This window comes from Pituophis catenifer, unplaced genomic scaffold (genome assembly GCF_029215685.1).
Source record: "Pituophis catenifer annectens isolate HBS135680 unplaced genomic scaffold, rPitCat1.0.hap2 SCAF_3, whole genome shotgun sequence".
Classification (NCBI taxonomy): Eukaryota; Metazoa; Chordata; class Lepidosauria; order Squamata; family Colubridae; genus Pituophis; species Pituophis catenifer.
This window is the reverse complement of record NW_027256883.1, coordinates 7,035,355-7,052,674: the sequence shown is the minus strand read 5'-3', so window position 1 is coordinate 7,052,674 and position 17,320 is coordinate 7,035,355. Positions and strand designations below refer to the sequence as shown.

Genomic DNA, 17,320 nt, shown 5'->3' with positions numbered 1-17,320 from the left:
GAATATTTAAAGAGCTGCCGCCCAAGATGTTAAAAGATAGAAAGAATTTTGGATTTTTGGTGACTGAGCTAAAGAAACAAAACATCCCATTTAGGTGGGATGTTCCAGTTGGTATAATATTGAGATATTAAGGAGAAAGATATCAACTAAATACTGTTGAAAAAGCAGAAGAATTTTACTATAAGGTTCTTAAAATGGGTTCAACATCTCCATGTATAACATACGAGGGGAATAAAGAAAAGCAAAATCAACAAGAGATTGAAATTCAGGCTAAGCAGATGGTGGTGGAGGTAACGGAAAAACAACAAGTTACAGAGGCCTTTGTGGACGAGCCGCTTCTGGATTCTCCTTCAGAGGTTATAGTTGGATTACCTATAAATACAAGAGAGGCGGCTTTGGATTCTAATGTGATGACTTATCAAGCTACAGACCAGCATGGAAATCAAACAGTTGATATACAACTCATAGAAAGGAAACCAGGATGGAGATTTAAGCCACAAAAAGTTAAGAAAAGAAGAAGCAGGTCCTACAAAAATAAAAATTTTTAGACTAAACAACAGTGTAATGCCAGTTACTTAAGAGATGATTGAATACATGAAAATATAGCTGAGGCAAAGTATTGGTTTATATTATTTTGAGGAGAGTGACAGATCTCTGCAGTGCTGTACTTTTGGGATGTGGAAGATGGCCTTAAATTGAATTTGGACTCTTTGACAAATGGATTATGTTTATGCTAAGCTACAAGGCAAGAGAATTATGGGATTGGGATTGGGGAAGATCTGGTTGTTACCCCAACACGGTGGTTGGAATGAATAATCTAGATGAAAGACATTACAAAAGACACTATATGGAATATAAATATAAAGTCACTCGGGTGGTTTTTTGATATACGAAAATACTTACTATTGATGGGGGCAGATGGTAATTGAAGATACTGAACATACTGTTGGAACTAGAATTTGATGTTACCCTAACATGGGTGATGGAATTAACAATCCAGTTGAAAGACATCACAGAAGATATCATATCATGCTGCACCGGCTGGAAGAGTTGGGGGTGGGAGGCACCGTGTTGCGGTGGTTCTCCTCCTTTCTCTCTGACCGGTCACAGTTTGTGTTGGCAGGGGGGCAGAGGTCGACCTCGAGGCCTCTCATTTGTGGAGTGCCACAGGGATCGGTCCTCTCGCCTCTCCTGTTCAACATTTATGTGAAGCCGCTGGGTGAGATCATCCGTGGCTTTGGGGTAAGATACCACCAGTACGCTGATGACACCCAGCTGTACATCTCCACCCCAGGCCACCCCAACGATGCCCTTGAAGTGATGTCCCAGTGCCTGGAGGCTGTACGGATCTGGATGGGGAGGAACAGGCTCAAGCTCAACCCTTCCAAGACTGAGTGGCTGTGGCTCCCGGCATCCCGATATAGTCAGTTGACTCCATCACTGACTATTGGGGGTGAGTCATTGGCCCCCACAGAGAGGGCTCGCAATCTGGGAGTCCTCCTGGATATGCAGCTGTCCTTGGAGGAACATCTGACGGCTGTAACCAGGGGGACCTTTTGTCAGGTTCGCCTGATTCGCCAGCTGCGGCCCTTTCTTGATCGGGATTCCCTGTGCACAGTCACTCATGCCCTCGTCACCTCTCGCCTTGACTATTGCAACGCTCTCTACATGGGGCTCCCCTTGAGGAGCACCCGGAGGCTCCAGCTGGTCCAGAACGCAGCAGCGCGGGTAGTGACGGGAGCAGCATGGCGCTCCCATGTAACACCGCTCCTGCGCGAGCTGCACTGGCTCCCAGTTGTCTTCCGGGTGCGCTTCAAGGTGTTGGTTATCACCTTTAAAGCGCTCCATGGCATAGGGCCTAGCTATCTTCGAGACCGCCTGCTGCTACCAACGACCTCCCATCAACCCGTGCGCTCCCACAGAGAGGGCCTCCTCGGGGTGCCATCAGCCAGACAGTGTAGGCTGGTGACCCCCAGGGGGAGAGCCTTCTCTGTGGGGGCACCTACCCTCTGGAATCAGCTCCCCCCAGAGATAAGGAGAATCCAAGACCTCAGTGCCTTCTGTCGCGCCCTTAAAACCCATTTATTTAAACAAGCCGGGCTGGCTTAAGATGAAATTTTTAACTGTTTTTTAAATGTTTTAAACGTTTTTAATTGGTAAATGAGTTTTAATTGGGCCAAATTTATATATCTTTTAATTGTTTTTAATATTTGTTCTGCATGTTTTTTAATCTGGCTGTACACCGCCCTGAGTCCTCAGGGAGAAGGGCGGTATAGAAATCCAATATAAAATAAATAAAATAAAAATAAATATGGATTATAAGCTTAAAGTCATTTGAGAATTTTATTTATATATGGAAATATTTTTTAGTGGTGTGGGCAGAAGAACAAAGATATTGAAAATATTATGTATGGATAGACCTGTAGGAAAGTGGGTGGAGATAGATTAGCTTACTGATTGTTTAGTTTAGGAAAAGGGATGTTATGTTATATTAACATACGTAAAAGATTTGAATTAAGAGATATATGCATGGGGGAGGAGGAAATGGATAGATTATGAGTTGAAATTGCCAAATTAGGATTTATTATATAATTTTACAGCTGAATGTTGCTTTGAAATGTATAGTATAAGGGGGATATAATAATATTGTTAGAAAGAAAGGGTCAGCATATGGGGGTGGAGTAAAAAGGATGGTAAAGTATTATATAATCTGTTATTAATTTGGGTTTTATTTTGGAGAAGCCACGGGGGGAGGGGAGGGGGAGGGGGGTTAGGGAGGAGGGGGGGAAAAAAGGGGGAAAAATCTGTATTTGAAAAACTTTTTCAATTAAAAAAAAAGAATATTAAACCACCATTACAGAGATCTCTGCCATTATATGCCATTAATCAATTTGGCCATTGCATGTGTAATAGGCCCTTCCAGCCGTCTCCCACTTGTAATTAGCTGTGTTGTTTTTGCTGTCGTCATGCTGGATGATGGAGGCTTAATTTCTACTGTTTCCTCCCTCCTAGCTTGCTTATCAATGGGGGATAATGTTAGCCTGTCAACTATTGCAATTTGCTGCCTTGTCCATGACCTTGTGGTCGGCCAGGTTCCTTTCTCATTAATCCTATCTGTTACAGTTTGAGACAGCCCTGCCAGGTTGCTCTGTGTTTGGTCAGGATTGACTATGCCTTCACAGGCTGAGTCTGCATGCTCAGAGGTGGGGGGTGGGTGCCATTGGTCCCTGCTCACTGATGGAAAGCCATCTCTGCTCATCCTGCAGGGTCTTTCCTGATGTCTCAAAGCATGGTAGGCCGGTGGCAGTTCGATATGCTTGTTGATGGAATTGTTATTGGAGAACCAAGCTTCTTTTAGTAGGCGTCTTCCTTTAGTCCTATCGTGGACAATAACCTCAGCTTCTTGAAAATCAAATGTGTGGTTGTGTCCTTCATATGCATCCAGATCTGGGAGCGCTGTTCCTTGTGTCGGACAGCCCATTCGTGTTCATGTACTCTGGTCTGTAACCACTTGGCCATTTCCCCAATGTGCAAGCAATTACTGCATTCTAACCACTGCACCACCACGGCATCACTTGTTACAATGATAAGACATGCAATTTATTCGTCAATCACAAGCAATGACCAATCAATAAAAATAAGTCTTTAATGCAACATGATTCTTTCCTTGAGCTAATAACTCAAACATCAAGGGCTGAGAAAAAAATACTACCACCAAATTCCATTTAAATGGAAATTAAAAAATAGTGATTGTTTAGGATTAGAGTAGTACATGGGGAAGGTATTTAAGATGAGAGGCAGTGTACTGTATTTTTCGGAGTATAAGACGCACCTATCTTTTTTGGTGAGGAAAACAAGAAAAAGAAATCTGCCTCTGCCTCCCAGCAATTTTGCCTCGTTACAGCAAACAGCAAACAGCCTGCTTTACTTTCATTTTCATTTTCAGCATAGCTTGATTAACACAAGGAAAAAAAATTCTGCTCCAGCAATTTACCTCCTTGCAGTAAGCCCGGGCAAAACAGCTGAGAGCAAAACAGCTGGGAGTCGGGAGGCCGATCCAATCAACTTGTGCTAATTACGCTGTGCTGAAGCTGAAAGGAGCTGTTTCTTCTTGCTGCTTGCTGCAAGGAGATAACTGCTGGGAGGCAGAGGCCAAAGGGTGGGGGCCAGTGGGTGGGCGGGGCTACATTCGGTGTATAAGACGCACCTAAATTTTCACCCCCTTTTAGAGGGGAAAAAGGTGCGTCTTATACTCCAAAAAATATGGTAAGTGTTGCAATTGAGAAGTTCGACTTGGACTATAGAGATTCAGTCTCAGAGCCCCAGCTGATCATAGAGCTCCTTCAGTCATAAGAACATAGAAACATAAGCAGTGTCCCCTGGCCCATCTAGTCCAGCCATCTGTACTTTATTAACTTGGACCAAAATAGTAAAAATAGTAAAAAACCTATCCTTCCTGTCTCTTTATTATCCCCTGTTTTGTTTATCTATTTCTCTGAGTAACAATATATCAGAGAGAAGGAGGAGGCTGACACTCGGTGGAAGAAAACTTAGCAACATGTAATCTCTAGTCGAATTTGTTCCTCAAAGGTATGATGAACTCATAAAGTCTGTGGAAAACATTCTGAAGAAACCAACTCTAAATATTTTAAACTCTTGGAAGAAATATCCTTTTGGGTTTGGTTCCAAGTGGGGAAAAAGACACTAGAAACATGGAGACTGTTTGGAAAGATGGTCTAATGGTGGACAGGATCACATGGTTTGAGGTCCTGGGGGAAAAGGGGAAGAGATGCTGAGAGTCCCGCAGTTTTATGTCCTCTGTTGGGCTTTTGAATTTGAGCTTGTATTCTGATTGGTTGTCAGACTCCCATGGGGCCATGTAGGCTGTGTTTTGAGTTCAAGTTTGGTTGAGCCTTGCTGGGTGATGAGGTAATGAAAGGGCTTTGGGATTCCTATTATGGCTCTGTTTGACAGAGGTAGATCTTTCTTATGTAGAATAGACTGGTTCAGGCCTTAATGGCCCATTGACAAAGGTGAGGGGAGGGGGCAGGGAGCTGCAGGGACCTGCTTTGTCTTTAAAACTTGTTTCTCCTTTTCTCATCCAGGGAAATATAACATTCTGCTTTTTTAATATTTCCTAGAAGATCTCATTTTCCTAGGAGAGGGGTTCCTACAAAACTCACAAAAGAAATCTGTTTCCAAAGTAGCAGATGAGTTTGAAAACAATATGGACCCAGAAACAATACAACACAGTGGAAAATCAAAGCCAAGAGGAGTGCCACTTTCCAGCAGAAAAGCAGCAGGGAAGAAAGATGGATCTAGAAATGTACAGAGCTGACTTCATACACTTCTCTGAAATTCAATCCTATGTTTCCATATAATAGCAGAGAAACTTTGGGTGGATAAATAGCAGGGGTGAAATCTACTTACCTTCCTTACCAGTTTGGAAGTACACATATCATGCAGGCACAATACATTAATTGCAGACCCTCTGCGCATGTGCAAAACCAGGAAGTAATGACACCTGGGCAGGTGGGCGGAGCCTCATGCTGCCACCGCTACCGGTTCTCTGAACCACCTGCCACAATCGCTACCGGATGGTCCGATCCGGCCCGAACCGGAAGCATTTCACCCCTGATAAATAGGTCTTTTTTAAGGGGTTTGAAGGAGAGTGGGGAATGAACCTGAGTCCTTCGGGAGTAGGGCGGTATATAAATCTAATAAATGAAATGAAATGAAATGAACCTGTTACATTTAAGTGGGGAACGATCCCATCTTACTTTTTTGGGGTGGGGGGGAAAGATTGGCTTTCACAATTGGATTTATTGTATTTAATCAATCAATCAGAAATTGGTAAGAGATGGCATTAGAAAACAAACATGGATATTTGATCGGCAACAAACATGGATATTTGATCAGTGTCAATCTTTTGGGAGGAACTAGATTGAAGCCATGGTAAATTTTCTACAAGTTGATTATAATAATAGTTTGTTAACAGAGGATTTTGGAATTTGAATCTTGTCTTTCTTTCATTATTATTAATAATTTTATTATTTTTATTATTACTTTTAAATATTATTCTTATTTTTTCTGTTAACTATTTTTCTATTAATATAGAATATAAACTAATTTGTAAATAGATTTAGTAGTCGAATAGTTGTTTTTTTCTATTAACTATTTTGTTATTAATATAGTTTATAGGTGACCGGCTAACAATTTGTAAACAGATTTAATAGTTGAGTTGTTTAAAATTCTTTTGGCTTATTTTGTAAGGGGTGGGAATTAATATTGTCATATTATATTAATTGGTACTAACTAGGGAGGATGTTATGTTTTAATGTCTTGTTTGTCATGTTTTTCCTTTCTTCATTTGTTTTATATATTTTTATGTTTTGTATTTTAACTTTCTTTCAATAAACTGAATATTATTGCAAAAAATCAAACAAAACAAAGTTAAAATAATACAAACTAAGAAAGGAGAAAAAATGTATCTTATGCCTGTCAATAGTGACTGGTTCACCAATTAAATCTCTAATATAAGCAATACAAGATATTATAGGTAGTCCTTGATTTAGGACCACATTTGACCAGAGAATTGCAGTCATTAGTCATTCTTATAATTAAACCAGGCACTCGTGACTCCTTGTTCAACAACAAGAATCCTAACACTTCCGGTTGAAGTTGTTAAATGATCGTTCAAGTCATTAAATGGATGGAGTCTCAAGTAGGAATCATTCATCCCACCCATCTCATTTCCATCTCTGTTCTTGCACAGTGGCACCAATGGTGGCAGTTCTAGGTGCTATTACCACCCAGCTGACCTTCAGCACCAAGGGCTGAAATTCCAAGCTAGCAATTCTTTCTCCCTGCAGGCAGACATCCCAAAACAAAATAATTCATGATGCAGCTGTGGGACATACATATAAAATGGAGCAGTGCAGGAAATCAAGAACAATACAACAAGTTGATCAGAAAAGTTACTTTATTGCTGTTCTAGACAGGAATCTTGCCAGACTAAAGCACACTTTAGATAACAATCAGACAAATCCTGTGAAGGTTTTAGGGACGATCCCTTCTAGACTTCTTCCTGCGTATCAAAGACTCAAGGCCGATTTTGCTTTTTGGCTCCTTGAGAAAGTGGCCTTCCCTTCTGAAATCATATCCCCAATTCCATAACACAAATCAAATTAAATATTTATTTTGGTTATATACTAGATAAGAAGGATAGAATGCAAACAAAAGCTGAAAAAAATACATAAAAGTCAAAAAATATTTTGAAAAACTACTATCTATGTCATCTATATAAATCTAGCTACCTACATCTCCATCTCCATCCCCATCCCCATCCCCATCTCTATCTCTATCTCTATCTCTAATCTCTATCTCTCTCTTTCTCTACCTCTCTCTCTAATTCTATCCCTAATCTATTTCTCTATCCATCCATCCATCCATCCATCCATCCATCCATCCATCCATCTATCATCTATCTACAGAAACACACACGTACACACATATGCACAATCCTTTAAAAACACCTCTATTCCAAAAGTAGCCATACAGAATTACAGAATAGAAACTCAGTTGAGGTTTGTGTTGACAGAAGAAAGGTCTACTAAGGTCCTCCTAGTCCAGAACTTTGCCAGGTGACGTCGGTGCCAGCTAAGAAATCAGGACTTGAAATATTTATAAAAGATTGCCTGGAAGGAAGGTTTACAATGATAGAAGCTACATATCTTTAGTCAAGAAACAAAAGCCACTAATTAATGATTATGAATAATGAATTCTAATTTTAAAATATAATTGAATGTTATTATGTCTGAAATTTTTCAGAATCAAAAATGGCACATTTTATTCTAAGAAACTGTATCGTGTACAGCACATTTTTCCCTTCTCCTTCATCTCCATTATATGTATATAAATTTCCATGTCACAAAGAAAAATGCATAAAATGAATTACACATTTTAAACATTTCATTCAGTAAGACCTATTCTTAACACTAACTGCGCTTCTTTGTAAATAAGAGCAGATCTTATATTAATTTTTGCTCCTAAAGATGCATTAGGGCTTATTTTCCAATTAGGTCTTATTTTGAGGGAAATATGGAACTAAATGCGACCCTCTGGCTGATAATCTTAACTGGGGTTTATTTTGGGCAGTAGAGCTTATATTACGAGCATCCTGAAAAGTCATGCTTCTTTTCCAGTTGGGTTTTATTTTGGGGGAAACAGGATGCTAATTATGAAAAAGGAACTATATCAGCTAAAACATTTCCTCTTGAACAAGTTCTACAGATAAAAAATGAGGAAACAGCAACACTTCCTGTTTACATAGTTTTTTTTTTTTAAGTACCTTGCTCAGTAAATTTTATCACATCTGTAGGTTCTTAAGGAAAGCACATGTGATATCCCAAATAAACTTGTACCTTAAAATATTTTATATGCAATATTTTTGACTCTTCACAACTGGCTTTCACGCGTGGTTTCCTGATCTTCCATGCTTCCTTTCTCATCCTTGAAGACTCTTTGCAGAGCAACCTTGTAAGAGGTTCTGGGCTGATGCTTTCCTCTCTTCTTCCTCCCCACTAAGAAATAAAGGAGTGGGTTGATGCTGCTGTTGAGAGCTGTACATCCTACCCCAATGGTCAGGAGGAGGGGATTATAGGAAACAAAATATTCAAGGACGTAAAAGACATCCATTGGGAGAGAAAGCAGGAGGAAGAAGAGGAGAGCCAGAAAGATGGTCGTGAGAAGTTTCCTTTGATTGTGTTGCATTTTAGATCTCATATGAATCATGAGAGTCACAGTGGATACAACCATGAGAGGCGTACAAAGTAAACCATTCACAATCAGCTGGTAAAACAAAGGTGATCTTCCATAGGTTCTCGTCTGATGGAGAATGAAGTGCACCACAGAGAGCAGGAAAGAGAGGATCCAGATGAGGCTACAAAGAAGTGTGGATAAATATGGAGGACGATGGCAGCGATGCCAGAGAGGGAAAAGAACAGCCACACACCTGTCCAGGCTGATGGCCATTAGCAGAAACTGGCTGGCAGAATAGGTGAAGAAAAAGAACTCAAAAAGTAAGAAGAAAAAGGCATTGAGAAGGTGTGTTTTGTGACTCAGAGTAAACACTGACACAAATATAGCTGCAGTAATGAGGGATGTGATGACCCCAAAATCAGCGATGGAGAGATTCAGGATGAAAGTGGTGAAAGGATTCCTCTTAATGGAAAAGGCCAGGAGATAAATTGTCGTTCCATTTCCCACCAGGCCTAAAATGCAAATAAGGGCAATGATGCCAGTGAGAAGATTTTGTGTTAAATTATCAAACAGTGGATCATAAGGAGAAGAAAAAAATTCTGGTATTTTAGAAACATTTGGAGCAATTCCAGTAGTATTGAAAGGCAAGTCGGTCAGTCCAGAACCACTTTCAGAACTTGGAGGAGTTATAAATATGGTCCGTATCCTAATAACACAAAGAAACAAAAAGAGAATCAGTCCTTGTTAGTGAAATAAATACATACTGTAGGAAGGCCCCACCCTATTCCTAGATTAAAATATTCTTTATTCTTAATGTTAAAAAGAGGCAGAATATTTTGTATCATAATATACTTACTCATGTATAAAGCGTACCACAGGAGGGTAGCCGTGTGGTATTAGTGGGATTGATGCATTACCTAAGGAAGCAATTATAGTAAGTCATTATTTTGATCAATAACAGCAGGCTGCAAATATGCTAATGTGCTTTAGAAACTTCATCCACACAGATTTGTTTCTCCCTGAATGGGAGTCTGTGAAGGTATAAATAAAATATTCTCCAGTAGGTTTTTTTTCCTCTCATTGCCCAGATGATCATTGGCCAATATTCAGTCCTTGTGATCCTCTAAGCTGCCCCAGAATTATTTCACCTGAAACATTAAAAAAAAATTTTTAATGTTCATTTTGAAAAGGGAACTATTTCCCCCACCCTTGCTTGTCTTTCATTTTCAGAAATGCTTTTAGCCTCTAATTATTTTTTTTCTAATTAAAGAAGAACAAAGAGGTTGACTCCATCCTTGTGTCCTTCCAAAGGACAATTCTGGGAGGATGTGGTCTGCAGGAAGCAACAGGTGTCAGTGTGTTGATTTTCTTAAACTCCCTTATTTTATGAAAAATACCATCCTAAACCTAAAGAATGCACTCACTGGATGTTTTACAGATTAATAGATTAACAGAGTTGGAAGGGACCTTGTAGATGATCTAGTCCAACCCCCCACACAAGCAGAACCATTTCTAACAAATGGCAGTCCAATCTCTTCTTGAAAGCTTCCAGTGATAAAACGCCAATGCAATCCCCAACCTCAGGAGAGAATGGACAACAGGAACTTTTATTCGGTGATAGAGTTTCAACTTTGGAATAAGCTCACAATGCATTATGAACCCTTCAGGTTTTCCTTAAGAGTAGTACCCCCAAAGGAAAGGAAAGTTTATATACATAATATAGTTTTCATGATATGCCTACCTCCTGAGTAATTAAATTGCTGCTCCATTGTGCAAAAAGTGTTGTTTCCTTGCTTAGAAGAGTTCACTTCCGTGGATAAGGTGGACCACTTGGGACACTGTAATTTAGAGGGAAATAAAATTATTAAAAGAAAACTGGACTGTTCTTCTGATTGTCAAAATGGCTTAAAGAAATTGGATTCTTGGAGAATTCCAAGTCATTATTGGTTTGCCATCCACACATGAAGCAATAAAATGTATTTACAGTCCAAGACCAAATGCAATCAAAAGATAAGGAATACATTACAAGAACCCTAAGAATAATTTAAAAATTCCTCATTTAAAAATGAGGAAAAATCTTCAAAAAATGGGGCAGTTTTCCAGTTAATAACAATTAATAACATGAGAAAAGAATTCGTAAAACGGAACCCGCATTGCATATCGGACATTAATACAATTGAGCATGTCCAGAAATATTTCACAAGAAGAGTCCTCCAGTCTTCTGCTCGGAACAAAATACATTATGCCACCGGACTTGAAATTCTAGCTTTAGAAAATTTAGAACTATGCCGCCTTCGGTATGACCAAAGCGTAGCTCATAAAATCATCTGCTACAATGTCCTACACAACAATACACGAGCACACAATAGATACAAACTTAAAGTGAACCGCTCCAAACTCGATTGCAGAAAATATGACTTCTGTAACAGAGTTGTTAATGCCTGGAATGCACTACCAGACTCTGTGGTCTCATCCCAAAACCCCCAAAACTTTAACCTAACACTGTCTACTGTTGACCTCACCCCATTCCTAAGAGGTCTGTAAGGGGTGTGCATAAGAGCACCAGCGTGCCTACCGTCCCTGTCCTAATGTTCCCTTTAATTGTATTCATTTTATGTATTCAATTCATGCTTATACTTATATATATTATCTAATATGTACTCAAGAAAATAAAATAATAAATAAATAAAAACATATTAAGGTTTATTGGAGATAGAGATGAGAAGACTGGTGTCAGTTCTTCTTCTTCAGTTCTCAGTTAAAGTGAATTTCATCAGACAATCCTGTGGAATTAGCTGATAACATCCCAATGTTCCCCAGGTCTTAGTCTGAACCCAAAATGGGGTCTTTTGGATATAACAAATTACCACAGCACAAGTTCTGCCTTCATTAAAGCCATACCTGATAATGATAGGAAGAATCTCCAGAAGGAAAAAAAGGTCTTTTCCAGAATCTAAGGACGAGATCTTTTTCAGTGAATCCTGTTGGCCTTCACTTGGTGCAAGTACAGTCCAAAAGGAGAATTGAGCTGGACCAAGCTGCAAATTTTCTCAGAAAACTTGTGTGATATTCTTCTCTGAATTCTGCATTTTTAAATGTTATCGCACACAATATATGAAAGAAGTGGCTAAAGAGGCAATCATATTTTGAAAGAAGGAACAAGAAAAAGGCACTTGTTAGAGAAGCAGCCTATTCTGGACATCAAATTCTTGAAGTCCAGGAGCCTTAAAGGAAAGGAACATCTTATGGCAGGAATTATGAATAATTCATTCCTAAGCCATTTTGCGAATGCACCCACTGAATGTTTTACAGCAGGCCTGTCAAACTGGTGGCTCATGGGATGGATGGGTCATGTGTAGATTACGCCCATCCTGGCTCCGCAAAGACAAAAAAAGTTGTGGTACGTCACAATATGTCACATGATACAATCAGTTATACATCACAATACGTCACATGACAGCTATATTTTACATATCAATAGATTAACAGAGTTGGAAGGGATCTTGTAGGCCATCAAATCCAACCCCGCACCTAAGCAGAAGATCCTTCACCATTTATGACAAATGGCAGTCTAATTTCTTCTTGGAAGCTTCCAGTGATAAAACGCCAATGCAATCCCCAACCTCAGGAGAGAGTGGAAAACAGGAACTCATGATTCGGTGATAGAGTTTCAATTTTGGAATAAGCTTACAAAGCATGATGAACCCTTGAGGTTTTCGTTAAGAGTAGTACCCACAAAGGAAAGGAAATTTTATATATAATATAATTTTCATGCTGTTCATACCGTCTGAGTAATTAAATTGCTGCTCTATCTATCTATAGATGGACAAAAGTTTTGCATCAAAATGTATTCAGCAACAAACTTGATGAGTTTCAAAGCAGTTGCATACCAAGGTACCACTGTATGCCTCTATCTATGTATCTGTCTGTCTCTCATCTATCTCTCATCTATCTATCTATCTATCTATCTATCTATCTATCTATCTATCTATCTATCTCTATCTTTCGACACTCACACCCATACCCTCACAACAAATCCTTAAAAAATCCTTCTATTCCAAAAACAGCCATACAAAATTAAGAATAAAAACCCAGAAGAGGTTTGTGAATGAAAAGGAAAAATTACTAAGGTTCTTCTATTCCAGAATTTTACTAGGTAAGGTTGTTGCCAGCTAGAAGCCCATCTGTCTCCCATGTCCCCACTTCACGAGGAGGGACTCACATCCGGCTATCTGAGGTACAGTGGCCTCCCTTGGAGCAAGTCCTTCCTTTACCAGAACCGCCACCTCCCCACCCCTCCCCTGGGACCTCGGTTGATGGAATGCATAGAAACCTGGTGGGCACATCTCGACGAGGGGAACCCCCCTCCTGGCCCAACCAGGTCTCCATAATACCTACCAGGTCCGCACCCCCCTCCTGAGCCAGATCACAAATGAGGGGGGCTTTATTTACCACGGACCTGGCATTGCACAACATCAACCGAGTTAAATTTTAAATTGATTTTAAATTGGGTTGTTTTAATTTACGGCCAAAATATTTAATTATTTTAATACTGTTTTTAAATTTTGTATGCTCTGTTTTTACTTTGGCTGTGCACCGCCCTGAGTCCTATTTGGAGAAGGGCGGTATAGAAATTTAATTAATAATAATAATAATAATAATAATAATAATAATAATAATAATAATAATAATAATAAGTAAAGTAAATAAGTAAATAAGTAAATAAGTAAATAAATAAGTAAATAAGTAAATAAGTAAAGCAGACTGTGGAAGAAGAAAAATTCAGCTTGAATGATTACATCCAGAAAAGTGAAGAACCAATGATTAAGGAAGTAAATAAAGGATGCCTTTTAAAGACAACTAAAACAAAAGCAGAATATAAGAAAGAAGTAACTGAGCAGCGAGCTGAAAATTGGAAACACAAAGCTCTGCATGGCCAATACTTGAAAAGTATTGAAGGCAAAGCTGACCAGAAACTAACTTGGAACTGGTTAAGATCAGGAGTACTGAAAAAAGAACTGACTACCTACAACGCCATGACCATGTTGCTAAAATCATTCACTGGAAATTGTGCCAGAAGTTTGGATTTGAGTACAGCAAAAACCACTGGGAACATCAGGTTGAGAAAGTTTTAGAGAATGAGAAACTCAAGATCTTGTGGGACTTTAGGATTCAGACTGACAGGCACTTGGTCCACAACACACCTGACATAACAATAGTTGAAAAGAAAAAAGTATGGTTCATTGACATTGCAATACCTGGTGATGCACGAATTGAAGATAAGCAGCAAGAAAAAATCACAAAGTACCGGGACTTACAAATTGAAGTTGAGCGACTGTGGAAAAAGAAATCGTGTGTTGTCCCAATTGTAATTGGAGCCCTCGGAGCAATACCCAAAGGGCTACCCCGCTATTTAGAAATTCTAAATTTGCCGGACTTGAACATTTTGACTCTACAAAAAACCACCTTACTCGGAACAGCTTACATCCTCCGACGACACCTTAACAGTTCCTAGGTCCTTGGTTAGGACTCGAGCTGCTGAGCTATTAACCAGCCTCAAAGGCTGTGAATCTCACTAAAGATTAACCAATAAATAATAATAATAATAATAATAATAATAATAATAATAATAATAATAATAACCGGAGGCTCAGGCCCTGGGGGTCCGAACAACCCGGGGAATGAGAAGAGCATTGGGGGCTGGAGCGTGCAATCGCTAGCAAGTAGCGAGTGCGCCCTCCCCTAACAGTTGTTCCTCTATCCTAGTCCTGTTAGATCTCTCAGCGGCTTTTGATACCATCGACCATGGTATCATGCTGCGCCGGTTAGAGGGGTTGGGGGTAGGGGACACCATCCTATGGTGGTTCTCCTCCTAGCTCTCTGACCAGTCGCAGTCGGTGTTGGCAGGGGGGCAGAGGTCGACCCCGAGGTGCCTTGTTTGTGGGGTGCCGCAGGGGTCGGTCCTCTCATCCCTTCTGTTCAACATTTATGTGAAGCCGCTGGGTGAGATCATCCATGGTTTTGGGGTAGACTTCCATCAGTACGCTGATGATACTCAGCTGTACATCTCCACCCCAGGCCATCCCAACAATGCCCTTGAAGTGATGTCCCGGTGCCTGGAGTCCGTGCGGGTCTGGATGGGGAGAAACAGGCTTCGACTCAACCCTTCCAAGACCGAGTGGCTGTGGCTTCCGGCGTCCCGATATAGCCAGATGGTGCCATCGCTGGCTATTGGGGGCGAGTTACTGGCCCCCTCGGGGAGGGCTCGCAACTTGGGCGTCCTCCTGGATGCACGGCTGTCTTTAGAAGAGCATATGACGGCTGTGGCCAGGGGGGCTTTTCATCAGGTTCACCTAATTCGCCAGTTGTGTCCTTTTCTGGATCCTTACGCACAGTCACTCAGGTTCTCGTCACTTCCCGCCTGGACTACTGCAATGCTCTCTACATGGGGCTCCCCTTGAGGAGCACCCGGAGACTCCAACTGGTGCAGAATGCGGCTGCGCGGGGGATTATGGGAGCGATGGGCCGCTCCCATGTGACACCCCTCCTGTGCGAGCTGCATTGGCTCCCGGTGGTCTTCCGGGTGCGCTTCAAGGTGTTGGTTACCACCTTTAAAGTGCTCCATGGCACAGGGTCTGGGTACTTATGGGACCGCCTTCTGCCGCCGATAGCCTCCCACCGGCCAGTTTGCTCCCACAGAGAGGGACTCCTCAGGGTGCCGTCAGCCAGGCAATGTCGGCTGGCGACCCCCAGGGGGAGGGCCTTCTCTGTGGCAGCACCTACCCTCTGGAACGATGTGCCCCCAGAGATACGTAGGATACCAGATCTCCGTGCTTTTTGCCATGCCCTCAAAACTTTTCTATTTCACCAAGCTGGGCTGGCGTAACCCCCCCACCCTCTTAGATATTTTAATTGTAATGGATTTTAGTTGGAATGTTTTAAATCTGGGCCAAAATTTGTTTAATTCTTTTAATAATTTTAAATTTTGTAATGGATGTTTTTTATTCTTGGCTGTACACCGCCCTGAGTCCAGCAGGAGAAGGGCGGTATAAAAAATTTAATAAAATAAATAAATAAATAGAAATACGGACTTGAAATCACCATAAAAATGTGGCAGGAGGGTAGGTTTACTATTAATAATAGGGTAGGGTAGGGTAGGGTAGGGTAGGGTAGGGTAGGGTAGGGTAGGGTAGAGTAGGGTAGAGTAGAGTAGAGTAGAGTAGAGTAGAGTAGAGTAGAGTAGAGTAGAGTAGAGTAGAGTAGAATAGAATAGAATAGAATAGAATAGAATAGAATAGAATAGAATAGAATAGAATAACTTTATTGACACTTTGAATGTACACTAATCAACATACATTAAAATGACATTTCACTGCATACAGCTCTCAAATGGTCACTGCCTCCAATATATACTCCATGAACATGACATTATTACAGAAGCTACATATATTTAATAAAAAAGAAAGCCTCTAATTATTATTATTAATAATAAACTTATTATAAAATGTAATTGAATGATACTATGTCTGACATTTTTCAAGATCAAAAATGTGTTAAACGGCTAAAACATTTCAGCTAAAACATTTCCCGTTAAACAAGTTCTTCGGAATGAAAAATGAAGACACAGCAATACTTCCTGTTTATATAGTTTTTGCTTTTAAGTACTTTGCTCAGTAAGTTTGTATCAATTCTGTATGTTCTTAAGGAAAGATGATAATGGATGATCGCCTAAACGGGGAGCAATGGGCAGCAGCCAAAAAAAAGCTAATACAATATCTTGGTTGTATAAACAGAGGCAGAGAATCAAAATCATGGAAAGTATTAGTACCACTTTACAAAGCCTTAGTAAGACCGCACCTGGAATACTGTATCCAGTTTTGGTCACCATTGTAGGAATCTGCAATCTGCATATGTACAGGGATTTCCCTATCTTGGATGGCAAACCTCAGATAAGGGAGGTTACTTGCACGTAAGCGCCAGGAAACTACATTAGAAGATAAGACCCTAATTCTGTAAATAAGAGGAACAGCAGAAGAGGAAATGGGATATATGTGTATTAGACTTTAATTAAAGTCTAACATTATAAGTGCTTAAGCAAAGCAGTAATGGTTAACCAAAGACTCTAGTTACCTGGAAGATTCTGTAGCCAATGAGATGCTGCCAAGTTCACTGTAACTTGAAAGTAACAAACTATATAATGTCACTATGTAAGACAATAAAATCACCACATACATCCTCAACCTTTGCGTGTGTGGTCTCTACACACCACATTACAAAAAAGAAGTTGAGACTTTGGAAACAGGGAAGAGAAGGGCAACTAAGATGATTAAGGGGCTGGAGACTAAAACATATGAAGAACGGTTGCAGGATCTGGATATAGCTAGTCTAGCGAAAAGAAAGACTGAGTTGACCTGATAGCAGTATTCCAGTTTTTGAGAGGTTGCCACAAAGAAGAGGGGGTCAATTTATTGAAGGCAAGACAAACAATAGATGGAAATTAATTAAGGAGACAAGCCACCTGGAATTAAGGAGAAACTTCCTGACAGTGAGAACAATTAAT

The 17,320-nt window shown here is 40.3% G+C and overlaps 1 protein-coding gene across 1 annotated transcript; it reads right to left on the bottom strand.

Moving 5' to 3' along the window:
* Window positions 1-8,457: 8,457 nt before the first annotated feature.
* On the bottom strand, window positions 8,458-11,659 carry LOC139314248 (proto-oncogene Mas-like). The gene is made up of 2 exons (XM_070939820.1): window positions 11,628-11,659; window positions 8,458-9,466 (listed from the first exon to the last, which is right to left on the bottom strand). Exons 1-2 carry the CDS (start codon window positions 11,657-11,659, stop codon window positions 8,458-8,460), a joined length of 1,041 nt encoding a protein of 346 aa, XP_070795921.1.
* Window positions 11,660-17,320: the final 5,661 nt, after the last annotated feature.

What these genes read in the sequence shown, in the direction of transcription:
- LOC139314248 (XM_070939820.1), bottom strand. Translation starts at nt 11,659, where the DNA reads ATGGCTTTAATGAAGGCAGAACTTGTGCTGTG. An exon ending in AAGGCAGAACTTGTGCTGTG is followed by an intron (nt 9,467 to 11,627) that starts GTAATTTGTTAT and finishes TTGTGTTATTAG; the next exon opens with GATACGGACCATATTTATAA.